Source organism: Triturus cristatus, chromosome 6 (genome assembly GCF_964204655.1).
Source record: "Triturus cristatus chromosome 6, aTriCri1.1, whole genome shotgun sequence".
NCBI classification, from domain to species: domain Eukaryota; kingdom Metazoa; phylum Chordata; class Amphibia; order Caudata; family Salamandridae; genus Triturus; species Triturus cristatus.
In genome coordinates, this window is record NC_140589.1 from 411,042,498 (window position 1) to 411,056,083 (window position 13,586).

Consider the following 13,586-nt stretch of genomic DNA (forward strand, 5'->3'; position numbering starts at 1 on the left):
TTATGAAAGCAGGCCATCTGGTACCTCGTGTCTTGATGTGTTTACCAACAAATTCCTTGAGGACCAGCAATTCCCTGATAAATTACATTTATCAATAGTTTATTGCATAATTATTAAGATAAACATTAATAAAAATGGTAATCACAAGAACAACCAGCCACTTCATAGTCCTTGAAGTGATTATAAAAATAAATAGATGTTGTTTTTGCTTGGCCGTTAAAAATGGTGAAAGATTCGAGTTTTCATTTCCAAAGGGTCTCATTAGAAGGGAAGTAGAGTATGGCCTTAACTAAACTCTGTAGTTAACTGCATTATGTAGTATTATCATTTAAATTACTGTGAAGCAGAATCAACTACGATGCACACCCCTCTAACTTACTAGCCATTAACAAGGAATTCATATTCAACAAAAAAGCTTTAAAAGGAAGGGACCTTTAAAACACATAGGGGTAGATGTGTGAACCGGCAATTAGTGAGCCGCAAATTGCGTCACATTTGAGACTCGCAATTTGCGACTCACTAATTGGAATGCACAACAGTATCTCAGACACTGTTTGCGATTCCTAATGGGGTCGCAAATTGCATGCCTCATTAATATTATTAAGGCAGCCGTAATTTGCGACCCCATTAGGAATGGCTAGCACTCACAGAGATGGTGGCCTGCTGGGGTCAGCAGACCACCATGTCTGTGACTGCTTTTTTAATAAGTGTGAGGAGAAATAACAAGGGGACCCGATCTGGTAGCCTAAGGACCTCGGGTAGTAGCTTATTTTAAAGAACAAAGGTCCTTAGCATAGGAGGAAATAATGAAAGCATTTCTACATAGACTACAATGAGCACTATGAGTAGTCTTCCAATATCCAGCCGGACAGAGGAACATTTATTCAAACAAGATAAAAGGGGAATGAACGGAATAAGGGAAACAACAAGGGTGGAAAAGGGCACAATCCTGTACCGAGCTTGGAAGTAAAGGGATGGAGAGAATAGAAACGAGAAAGAAATAACAGGCAAAGAAATTAGTTGAAAGAAGAGCAAAAGGTGGCTTACATTACACGATGTATTGAACAGTTCTTTATTTTCCAAGCATGTGCACAAAGCATCATATCACACGGCTGTCTATAGCCGTCACTATAAGAAACTCACTTCACTTCAGTTTCACCGTTACAAGATGTCTGCCAATGCGGTACTCCACTCCATCATGGCCACTGTTTTTTGTCGACTTGATCCTTTCCACAGTCCTCCTTCTATGTCTCCTACCCTTGTCCCTTGCCATGCCGCCTACTTAACACACCTGCCACCCCGCAGTTTCCTTGCTATTATGCCCCAAGGAACAGCAGATTCTTGCTCCCTCCGGCCTCCGGCGACTCTCTCAGAGGTAAGCCTAAGCTAGAAACTCCACCCATTAGAGCGTATCCATGCTCCAGTCCCCTCCCCACTAACTACCATTTTACGATTCTCCAGCTCCGGTCCCGCACCAGTTCGCAGCCAATTCCGCTGCCCGAACATATCCCAAAGCCCATCCTCCTTTCAGGCTCAAAGGACAACTCGCTCCGGCCTCCCGCGCTTTTTATCTTTCCTCCAAGGTAAGCCCACTTTTAACATTGCCTCTGCACTCGGCAGCCTCACGCTCCAAGACTCCCCCCTCTAACTTCTATTCCCTCCCTCAGCTCCAGCACTCCACAGCGCCTGCTGGATCCCCCCTGTGTCATCACTGCACTGCCTTCGCCGACCTTGGCTGCCTGTCCGGCATTCTACGGACCTTTGTTCTCCTCGCCCAAGGTAAACACTCGCCCAGCTTCCAGAGTCTCCCGTTTTACTCCTTATTGCCAGGTTCATCTCATCCCCCTTTCCTCCTTTAGATCCATCCTGAGACAGCCGCGGGCTTCCCTCCTTGCATCAGGCACCCGCAGAGCCGCTCGCCAGGTCAGCGCTCCTCGGTTGCTTAGTAGTCCGTAAGGCCATCACAGCGCCGTGTCCTGTCAGCATTCATCATCAGTTCACATTCCGAACGCACTAATTTTGCCAACGAGCACGTGCCGCCAACACCGCGCCGCTTCTTGTCATACCACCACAATTGTCATCGTCCTCAACGTTTTATCTCAGCATGTCACTAAGCACTCTCCTGCTTCATCTCCAGGCATGCTTGACACCGCCCTTCGCCACCCGCATACGCCTTCTTGACATCCTTCTCACTGCCAACACTGGGCATTTTCACATCCAATGTTGCTCCTTCACCGTTGTTGACCATATGGGTCTTCCACTCGCACTGTGTGCTACAGCACACAGCAACGTTGTCATTCTTGTCTCGTTTCCATTCTCTCCATCCCTTTACTTCCAAGCTCGGTACAGGATTGTGCCCTTTTCCACCCTTGTTTTTCCCCTTATTCCGTTCATTCCCCTTTTATCTTGTTTGAATAAATGTTCCTCTGTCCGGCTGAACATTGGAAGACTACTCATAGTGCTCATTGTAGTCTATGTAGGAATGCTTTCATTATTTCCTCCTATGCTAAGGACCTTTGTTCTTTAAAATATGCTTTTTTAATAAAGCAGTTTTTTAAAATGCAGTCCGTTTTCCTTAAAGGAAAACGGGATGCATTTAAAAAAAATATATATCTTTTAATTTCATTTTTATAAGGGCAGGCAGTGGTCGCAGGCAGTGGTCTCTGGCACCACTGCCTGCTCTTAAGAAATATTTTCCCACATACTTAAAAAAGGTCCCCTTTGCAAGTGGTTTACCACCTACTCGAAGTAGGTGGTAAGCTGCAACTGTTTTGTGACCGCAAATGCGGTCGCAAAACATTAGTACACAGCATGTTGACTCGCTATTAGGAAGGGATGCCCCTTCCTAATTGCGAGAGTCGCAAATGCTATTCTGCAAGTCAGTGACTCGCAAAATAGCATTCGTACATGCTATTACCAGTAGCGGCCCGTGGAGGGAGTGCTGCGGGGCAGTTGGGCGGGGGAGGGGAAGGATGGGGGGTAGTAATCTTCAGCATTACGGCCGACCGGAGTAATGTTAGTAAATAAATAAATAAAAAGAATTTCATTGAGTGCGCTGATACGCATTTAACGTTTCAGCGAGCGCAATTAAATTTGTTTTATTTATTTATTTACTAACATTACTCCGGTCGGCCGTGAGCTGGAGTTTACTACCCCCTGCGCTGCCCCTCCCCCGCCTCACCGCCCCGCGGAACTTCCTCCATGGGCCGCTACTGGCTATTACCCTTTTTTGCGGCAGCAAACAGGAGGATCTCCCGTTTGCGGCCGCAAAAAAGGGTCGTACTTCTGGCCGATAGTCATTTTAAAGAAACACTGCAAATATACTATTCGAATTTCATTTCCTCTATAGTTTCCATGTATTCACTACAGTCAAAAGAGACAGTCAACTATTTAATAGTTGAGCATGGTACTGTCAAAGGCATGTAAAGCAATCCCTGCCTACAACCACAAGACCATCCAAACCATCATTCTAAATGTATCGCTTTGAGTATTGCCACTGAGACATAATAGCCTGCTCTCATGATAGGTAAAGGGCTGCTTATAATTGCCGCTGTGTTTTTCTGTCCTACCTTTTCATGATCTGTGTAATGAAGCAGGTATTTGGACGAGTAACTTAACCCTTCCAACTGAAAACAGAACGTGACATATTTTTAACTTCTTTGCTTACTAACACATCTATTTTATACATCTCCCATAGCAACCTTACTTCAGGAAACCTCCTGCTTGTATTTCCAATGTATTAAAGGCGTTTTCAAAATGTGCCCAGACACGTGTAGTTGAAGAGAGAGGCCAGACACAATTCGCATATCTGACGTAAGTGATTTGACTTGGAACTTTTTTTGTTTTTGTTTACAAATGCCATTCAGAGATAACTATTGCAGATTCAAGCACATCTTTGGACAGGAGTCTTAAAAATAAAATAAACTCCATTAAAATATGGCCTCTGAATATGTACACACATTCACTGTGGCCATCTACCACAAAACAAAAAGCATTGGCAAATCCAGTGGGTTTTAAGGTCAAGAAGAGTTGGCGTTGCCATTGCATGCTTAGTATGATAATACCTGCCCACCCCATTTCTAGATCCCTTCTAGCTTTGCTCCTCCCAACTTCCTCGAATTTGCCAACCATCTGTGTGCCCCATCTTGTTTCATCTTCCAATCCCATCTTTCCTTCAGTAATGCTCTTGCATTGACATTCTTTAACTCCCTGAATAATGGCTGGGCGGTTGCAAATAACAGTCAATGCAGTGGGCAAGCCTCAGTGTAACCAGCTGCTTTGAAATTTCGGCATCCCACTTGCTGTGCCAGAGCAATTGACTATGGAGACCCCCTGTGTAGATGTTCTAAATCACATGTTTGACTTTCTAATAAGTATCATGCTCAACAGTGTCATCCCAAAAAATTTGCATATGAAAATGCCATCTGCCTGTGACATCATTTACAATACAAAACGTTTCCCTCTTTTAAGCACACAGATGCACCTATTGTTCACAGTCGCTTCGCTAAAAAAAAGTCTTAAAAGGCGCTTTTCAATATGGATACAAAAACAATCAATCTTACTTTTGTACTCCAGGTGAAAGCCTGCTGCTGCCACGCTGATGTCGGAGTGAAAGTGGAGGTAAAGTTGATTAGATGTACTGTTCAACAGTGCTGGCACAGTGGTACCTAGGAGACACGTAAATGGAAATACATTGATAAGAAGTACAAATAGCTCAGAACCATGCTAGCAATTTCTAAAGCTGTGCATTTCACAGAAGATGACAAAGAGCACACGGTCGCCAGCGGTTAGCTTGCTTGTTATGTGTGCCTGGGCTCGAATTAATTGCCGAGATTGAAGGGCGTACTCCATAACTCCCACTGTGCCAATCACAGGAAGTAGCTTAATGTAATATTCACAACCACGACTAAATACAATTTAAAAATTCAAATCCCGACAGGCTACTATTTTCAACTAGAGTTCACCTTTTTTCCTTACACCTGGTCCAAACTATTAAAACTGACATTCTCCGAGCAACAATTTCCCTGATATTTCAGGGATAAAAGGTGGAAGTTAAAAGTCACAGCGATTTAAAAGTGGCCTATTTTAGCTACAGTATAAAGTGAAAGCTCCACACGATGGCAATTTTTCATGCCAAGTAAGTATCACTTGTCAAATGTCCAGAATTGTTGGGGTCGGAGTCATCTCTCAAATGCATTTTCTTCTTACTTGGCTGGCTCATTATCCTCAGAATACCCACCTTAAGGACCGAATTTAGCAGCCACAGCATGTAGCATTTCATAATATACAACTAAAATAGAGGGTAAATATGATTCCGAAAACTACTTCCCAAACTTCTAGCTTTAAAATATATTTCTTAACAAGCAAAGTAGTTGCATAATTAATTTGTCAGATTTTAATTCCGTGGTATTGACAGTAGTTTTTCAATATTTGAATATTCTGAATTATAAAAAATAAACGAAGATTTATCAGGCAAGCAATAACACTATTTGTTTGTCTGTGAGAGAGGATTGACAACAGCCGGAACCGGAAATAGAAGACGCATGAGTAATATGAGTAATGTTTGGGTTTGAGACCATAATTTAAATTGCTGTTGCCGTCTCAGACAAGCCATGGAGCTTCTTATCCGGGAACTTCTCGCAGAGTTCATTAATGTATCGAAAAGTTACCAGAAATTAACACTGCTACTGCACAATGCATATCACAGAACAGCCGGTATGCACAGGCACTATACAAATCCTATTCAAATAATAAAAAAAAACTTATTCAAGAACATAAATACACCTCTTCGAACATGGAGTGGTAAATTGTTGATTTCTAACTCACATCATATCAACAAACCAGACATTCATGTAACTCAAACTCTTAAGGCCAAGATAATAAAAACATTGCTTACAAAATGTTACAAAACATTTCTCATCAAGCTTTTAAATAGCAAAGTTTGTCAAAAAGATACATTCTATTGGTAGCCCTTTACACATATGAAGCTGATCTTTTCTGGTTAATGCCCTGGTTACTTACAGGTAATCGCCACATGAGTTACGTAATGAGCTTTAGCTCCACACCAGCACCCTCCAAGCAAATTAGCATCTCATGTCTTGGTCGACCCTCTTATTAGGCTGGGTCTGGGGTGATGGTGGTCGGCCATGTTGGGGAAGGATGGGAGGCATGGGATGCTAATGTGCTTGGAGGGTTCTGGTGTGGAGCTAAAGCTCACTATGTAACTCTGGTGGTGAGGAAGACTTACGAGGAGGAAATGTCACCCAGTGACCAACCATGGTGAAATAATGAAACACGTTTGAGTTGTGGCTCTCTTCGAGGGACTGCTGCTTTGACTCATGGCAGCAGATGACATCTACATTAGCAATACATATGCTTCATGCACCTTTAAAGCATGGGACAGATAACTCAGAGAAATGTTTAAAGAACTTTTATATTACAAGAAAAGCAAGGCAACTACATAGCGTCATTAAGAGATGTTCTAAAGTTGCAAGGGTATAACTGATGATAAAGTTACTCCCAGAAAGCTATGCAATGGAAACCTACTAGCACGGGAGGGACATGAACTGAAAAAGAGGTGGTGAAGAAGTCATGGCAATAATGGAAATATTTGAATATAGTTAAGCAGTATAATCTTTGATATCCTCACTTCGGTCAGACAACTTTATTACTCTCAGATATTCAGATTTGGAATCAACTGGACTTAAACGTCCTGGATGGAACATTAATGTGTAACATATTTGTGTTGCAAGGGAAGACAACTTTTTTGTTGTGTATCAAACAGACATTGTTCGAAAGAACATGCATACCCATAATTTATGTCTGTGTTTCTAAGAATTACTATGGTTTAAAAAAAAAAACATAACAAAACCTACAGAGTGTATTATTGGCCTCAACCTTATTGCAGCAATAAACCAAGTGCTAATACTTTTTTCAGCACTAATGCATAGTTATTGATATTAAAATTAAGGACAGTTCTTTTTGGCTAAAACTTGATGAAAAACAGCAGGAAGTGTCGCCCCTGAGGTGATTGTTTTCACTTTTGCGATCCAAGTACATTTTACACAATAATTGGCAGTACTTTGTTATATTGTTTGCCAAGGACTATGCTTTTATGGGGTGCAGTGTGATAATCAGAGCATTCTTTCATTCTATTTAAGCACCCAAAATCTTTCAGACGTAACACAAAAGAATATAAAAGAAGTCACATTATGTGAACTCATCTCTCTCTTTCCAAGGAAAGCAGGGGAGAGGAAGAAAGGCAGATTGGTACCAACCAAAGTAGTTATCCAGAGTAGTAGTACATATTTTCAGAAGGAGAGTGAAAACACTGAGTACCCGACCTGTGCCTTTGTGAACGGAATATCTGAGCTCTTGCATCCAAGTACGCGATACGGGTGTTCACAGGTGACTTCGGCACTGGGGTAGTGCAAGTGCCTGTCTAGGATAGATATTTAAGTGTTGGGTAAGCAGATGACAAAGGTAGGCAGGTTTCTAGGGCTCGACCAACTGGTGACGTGCCATGAGTGAAGGCCTGCCCCAAAGGAAGCAATAGCAGTGAATAATACATGTATTTCCAAAAAAGGAATTCCATCACCTTGGCCACGACCCTACCTGCAATGTGCACAGAACATACTTTTATACTCCTGATAATGTGTATCTATGACACACAAGGGTGGCCTTTGCAAATGTGCTTGAAGTGCATTTCACATCCTATTTACTATGGTGCAACCACAAGAGAATTTGCTCTTGCACAAGTTACATATTTCATTTGATTTCATAACACTTTATTCAACATAAAATCAGCAATAAAAGATACAACAATTATAGCATGAATAAAATAGATTACAAGAACATAGACAAAAAAACATTAAAAAGTCAAAACAATACAATCAAATTACAGACGACCTTGGGAAGCAGCACGGTGGTCTAAAAGTTAATTAAACTAAACAAATGCCAATGACCATTACGTTTCCCCTGGGTCAATTTCCTCTCAAACCGCCTCCCACAATCAAAAAACTTGATTCAGTTTGTCCACTTCCAAGAATATAAAAACTAATATTGCACTAGCCCTCCACCGATTTTCTTCTCACAGCTGCATTAAGAAAGAAGCAAACACCACAACCAGCATCATAGCTGGTTGAAAACTGAAGATAGATCAATGCATCCCTGCATTTCCTAAACTGAAAAGATTTGAAAACTGACTTAGTAAAAAACTGAAATTTAAGGATTTTAAAATGTACAAAAAAACATAAAATTTATCAGAATCCGCTCCAATAATCCATCATAAGGACATGCCAACCTCGATGCCCCCAAAAAAACACTAGTTAAGGAGAATCTCATTAAAGTCCATGCAGCACCATGGCCAGACTGGGAACAGCAACCAGCCCTGGCAGATTGCTGCTCCACTGGCCCTGGGAGCGGGCAGGGGGGGGGAGAAGAGGGCTAGTGAGAAGCACTGCTCCCACTTTTGTTACTCGGGGCTGATATTGCTGCACTGCTGCAAATCCAGCCCCAGCAACAAAACCGGCCCCCACCCCTCTGGCCCGCCGGGGAAATGCCCGGTGCCCACTACAGCCAGTCCAGCCCTGTGCAGTACCACCCTAAAGCGATAAAGTAGGGAATCTCTCCCAACATGAGAGAGCTAAACATAAATACAGTAGAGGATTCATAGGTAGAAAAACATGAGATAACCTTTATTGAGCTTTTACATGATTCAGTCTGCAATCTCTGCAAGTGACTGAACTCTAAAAAACGGAGCTTCACCATTGACGTATCAGATTTTTTAAAAGTGCGGGGTAGGCTCAAAACTTTAAATCTTTTTTTAACACAAGCAAACCAGGGAATAGAAGCATCCTTGTCCAACTTGAGGCAATCTAAAATGATTTCTCTGTTCAAGCTAGCCTCAGTATTGGCCCAAACACTGACACAGAGTAGAAAAGTGGCCAACTTAGCGTTATCAGATATGTGCTGTAGATTATGCTCTGAAAGAATAATAAAATGAAAGCAAGTGGGGGGCAGATAAGTGCACCACCTCAAATGCGGTTTTCCTCAGTGTGCAAGATCACAACATTATGGTGCCATCCAAACCATAGCACCTTATAAGACCACAAAAATACACTATGCATTGTAAATGTAAAAAAAAAAGTATAACAATGTATCATGTTAAATAACGCTTGCGTCGATCTGCATAAGCAAGAGCAACAAATCTGCGATTGCCAAGAACCTGCACTATTAAAAAAACAAGTAATTGAAATTGCTCCCACTATGAAGAGATCGCACCCTCACCTTTAATGTGGATACACTTTTCTTGCCCAGGCCACATCCCAATAGATGTGACTTACCAAAATTGGTGGCAAGATCCAGCTTGCTCATAAAAGATATAAAGGAATCCACCAACATCTGTAATGCCCCTGGGATCTGTGCCATGAGTACCACATCCTCTGCATAAAGAAGTGCTAGTACAGGAACTTGTCAGACCCTTGGGATGTCTCTAGTTGCATTTGTTAAAGCTGGACACAGATTATTGATGTAAAAGATAATAAGTAATGAGGCCAGGATACATCGTGATTGCACCCATTGGGCTAGGGAGAAGAATCAGACATTTCTCCTGCTGGGCCAAACTGGACCTTCACTTCCAAGCTCTCAATTTGTGTATGCATCCTTGACCCCTAAGTACAACAGCAATCAAAGTTTGGTTCTGTTAACACAGTTGAATGCTGTCAACAAGTCCATAAAGGCCAGGAACAGCGGACTGTGCCTAGGAATGGTATACTTGTCAATAATCAGGTTTAAATGTGAGCACTGCAAGGGTGTGTGGTATCACTGGGCATCAAGATGGCGGCTCTTTAGAGGACTCTGCTGGCCCAACTCATAATCCGCTTGGCATACGCCTATTACAGAGCCAACTAGTCATAAACACTAGCACAGCCTCCACTAACCTCTGAGACATTCACCCCGAGATTTGACACCCGACGAGTGCTCTCAGAGCCTGCGACAGAGAGCTGTGGAGCTGGACCTGCATGCGGCCTAGTGGGGCCCGGCTGGAGTGATGTGGTCAGCTGTAGATGGCTGCGGGGAAAGTGCCGAGTGGTGGGCTGAGCTCGTGCTCACCAGGCACAGTGGACTGTCACCTTCTTTCTTCTGCAGCACCCTGGACTTAAGTTTTTGCTTACCCGCTGCCAGCTGACGACTGTGCTGCGGAGCCGTGTTGGAAGATGCGGCCTCCGGTTTACTGCTGGTGTGGCTGGTGCACAACTATCCAGATGTCCACAAAGGTGGACACTGCGGAAGCATAGAGTATCGGATCAACAGGGGCAGATTTGGAGGGCCTGCAACTGGCGGGGATTACCGGTGATTGATTTGGACTCGAGGCCTGCAGGCCCTCTGTCCCTCCTGGGATGGTCCCGCTGCCCGGCCAGTGGCCGAGGTGCAGGGCACTGCAACCTAGTTGACATCATGGTTGTGCACAGGGGGAGCACGACTGATGTCTCGGGGGACCCCTGTTTGCATCACCGCTTCCCTGCTGAGTCCTGTTGAATGGTTTGCAGCCACACTGCATGCTGCTGACAGCCTCTGGGGACTAGCCTGGGGGCTGTGAGGTGCACATCGAAATACTTCTGGGAAAATACATTTACGTTTCAACACCACCAACTGCAAACTAAATACATTGTACCTCACAGAAGTGGGCCTTTTCAAGGCCTCATGCTATAATGCAGACTGTTCCATCCAACAGGGTGAAATCCTATCATACTGCAACTGTCCCCCTGAATGACTCTTGAGGGGGCTTTGTGGTGCCCTATACAAACTCTTCAATTGCAATATAGAGTGCAAGATATTACCCTCAATGCTTGCTACATTCTTCTCCAGTAGCCATGACATTTGAAGCCTGCCTTGCTGTTGAGGTGGTTTGGGCCCCCGTGTTCTTGAGTTGTGTGGGCTGTGGTGGGGCTCTGCGATTCTCTGGTTGGCTGGAGGCTCATCCTTGCACTGGGCCCCACTACTGCCAAAAGGAGGAGACCACTTAGATACAGATAAGATAAAATAGATTTATAAAGCGCTCGATTGCCGCGGCGTCTTGGGGCTTAGAAGTGTGAGGGGGAGCTGCTCCGTAAGATCCTGCAACTTATTTGGAAGTAAACAACCAAGATTTGAGCGATTTCCTGAAATGCTGCCTATTAGGCTGCAGCCTCATAGCAGCCGGCATCTTGTTCTACAGTTTAGCTGCATAATGGGATAGATTCCTGCCTCCCCATCTTGCTCTACAAATCCTGGGAATTTGTACGAGACCTGCGTTAGTGGATCTGAGATTTCTTGTGGGAGAGTACCACAAAAACAGTTTCTGAATATCAACAGCACCCCCTCCGTATAGTGCCTTGTGAACCAGACAGAGGGCCTTGAATTCCACTCGTTGATGAGTAGGGAGCAAATGTAGTAACCTTATACCAGCAGAAGTGGGATGACCTTTGGGAATGTTTAATAGCAATTGTGCAGCGGCATTTTGTAATGATTGTAGTTTGGTCATCTGTGCCTTGTCAATGCCCAGGAAAAGTGCATTACAGTAGTCTATTTTGGAAAGGATAAGGACTACTACCACAGTTTTCCTGAGTTCCTGTGGGATGAAGGGTATAATCTTGCATAAAATCTTCAATAAAATGAAACAGGAGGATGTTAGACAGTTAATCTGGCCTGCAAAATTCAGCTGATTATCGAAGGATTACTCCTAAAGTCCTGACCTTAGCTGTCGGGTAGAGAATGATTGGGACATCATGTTTCTGACAGAAACATGGCTGAAAGAGGATGCCTTATCAGCAGTTGCCCTGGCCATTCTGCCAGGTTTTAAAATGTGTTGTGCTAACAGAGAGGGAGGAAATAGAGGAGGGGGGGTAGTAATTATTTTAAAAGACGGCTGGGAAATTGCCTCGTCAGCGCCACATAATATGGATGTGATTGAAGGGCTAAACTTCTGCATTAAGATTGGTCCTATAACCTCCTTTTCAGGAATTCTGATCTATAAGCCCCAGACAGCGCATTTAGTATAATGCCTGAATTTCGTAACTATATTGCGCAGAAATCATTACTATATTCTAATTTTACAGCGTTAGGGGATTTTAACCTACATGTGAATGACCCTAGTTGTGTGCAGGCTGCGCAACTGGTCTCACCCCTCACTGGAGCTAATTTGATTCAGCATGTGAACCTGCCTACCCATAAGGCAGGGCACACACAGGACCTTCTATTTTCAAATATTCTGTCTCTGAAATCTGGGTCCCCAGGCCAACTGGTTTGGACTGATCACTGCTAAATTCCATTTTCATTTAGCTTAGATAAACCTAGCCAGTCAGGAGCAACTCGAAATGTTTTAAAAAGAAACTGGAAGAAGCTGTCAGTTGAGTCTCTAGGTCCAGTTCTGCGAGCCAGTCAACCATCACTGTCAATGGACCCCAATACGGATACACTTGCTCTAAATAAAGTGATCTCCGCAGCGGTGGAGTCCACCGCCCCTGCTAGAGTTACCAAATCCTTGAGGAAATCCCCCTCAGCACCCTGGTTCTCAGACACTCTCAGGATAAATAAAAGTAGATGTAAATGCCTGGAACGTCAGTGGAGGTTGGACTATAGTGCGTTGGCTAAGCTGGCATTTAAGAAAGCACTGAAAAAGTTACATAAACCGATGAGAGTGGCAAGGAGGGGCCATGTGCTAAAGCGGATTAATAATGCAGATAATTCAAGTAAGGAAATATTTAGGGTAGTTAATTATTTCCTTAAACCGAGGGACAGCCGCGTCGGTAGTAGGAGTTCCTGCAGGGCGGTGACGTGGGGAGGGGGAGGGGCAGGGTGGGGGGTAGTAAACTATGGGTTACGGAGGTTTACAGGTAAGTAAACATATAAGTTAATAAAACGAATTTCGTTGCGTGCACTGCATCCCCAAATGCGATGCAGTTCACGCAACGAAATTCGTTTTATTAATTTATATGTTTACTTACCTGTAAACCTCCGTAATCCATAGTTTACTACCCCCCACCCTGCCCCTCCCCCTCCCCACGTCACCGCCCTGCAGGAACTCCTACTACCGACCGCGGCTGCCGAGGGAATTAGAAATAGAAGTACAACCCTCCCTTTCGTTGTGTGAAAAAATCTCTGATTTCTTCGACAATGAAATTCGCATGGTTTAGAATTCCTTTACAGCTGTAACAGAGACTAAAAAAACAGATGTGAATGGGAGTAGTAAGCCCGAGTTCTCTCTCTCGGAATTCCTCCCCATTTCTCAGCAGGCCGCTTTGGCAGAGACCCTGAGAAATAAGTCAGGTTTGACGGAAGACCCATGCCCTCCCAAATTGTAGAAAGATCTGACTCACTCTATCATCCATGTGCTGTCTCACATATGGAATACATCTCTCACTTCTGGCATATTCCCGGACATATGGAAACATGCCACACTCCTCCCCCTCAGGAAAAAAAACTATTTGGATCCAGAGGAATTAAATAATTACCGACCTATCTCAGCACCAGCAAAAATGCTGGGAAAAAATGGTGCAGCGGCAACTGGCTAGTTTTATTGAAAACCATGACATTCTGCATGATAC

The 13,586-nt window shown here is 43.6% G+C and overlaps 1 protein-coding gene across 1 annotated transcript in view; it reads right to left on the bottom strand.

Annotated features, from left to right (window-relative positions):
• The window catches only part of CSMD1 (CUB and Sushi multiple domains 1), a 2,626,220-nt gene that overhangs the window by 1,137,280 nt on the left and 1,475,354 nt on the right, over window positions 1–13,586 (bottom strand). Inside the window, exon 31 of the mRNA XM_085610820.1 lies at window positions 4,563–4,667. Coding sequence (XP_085466946.1) covers window positions 4,563–4,667 — 105 coding nt within the window. The remainder of the gene's footprint in view (window positions 1–4,562; window positions 4,668–13,586) is intronic.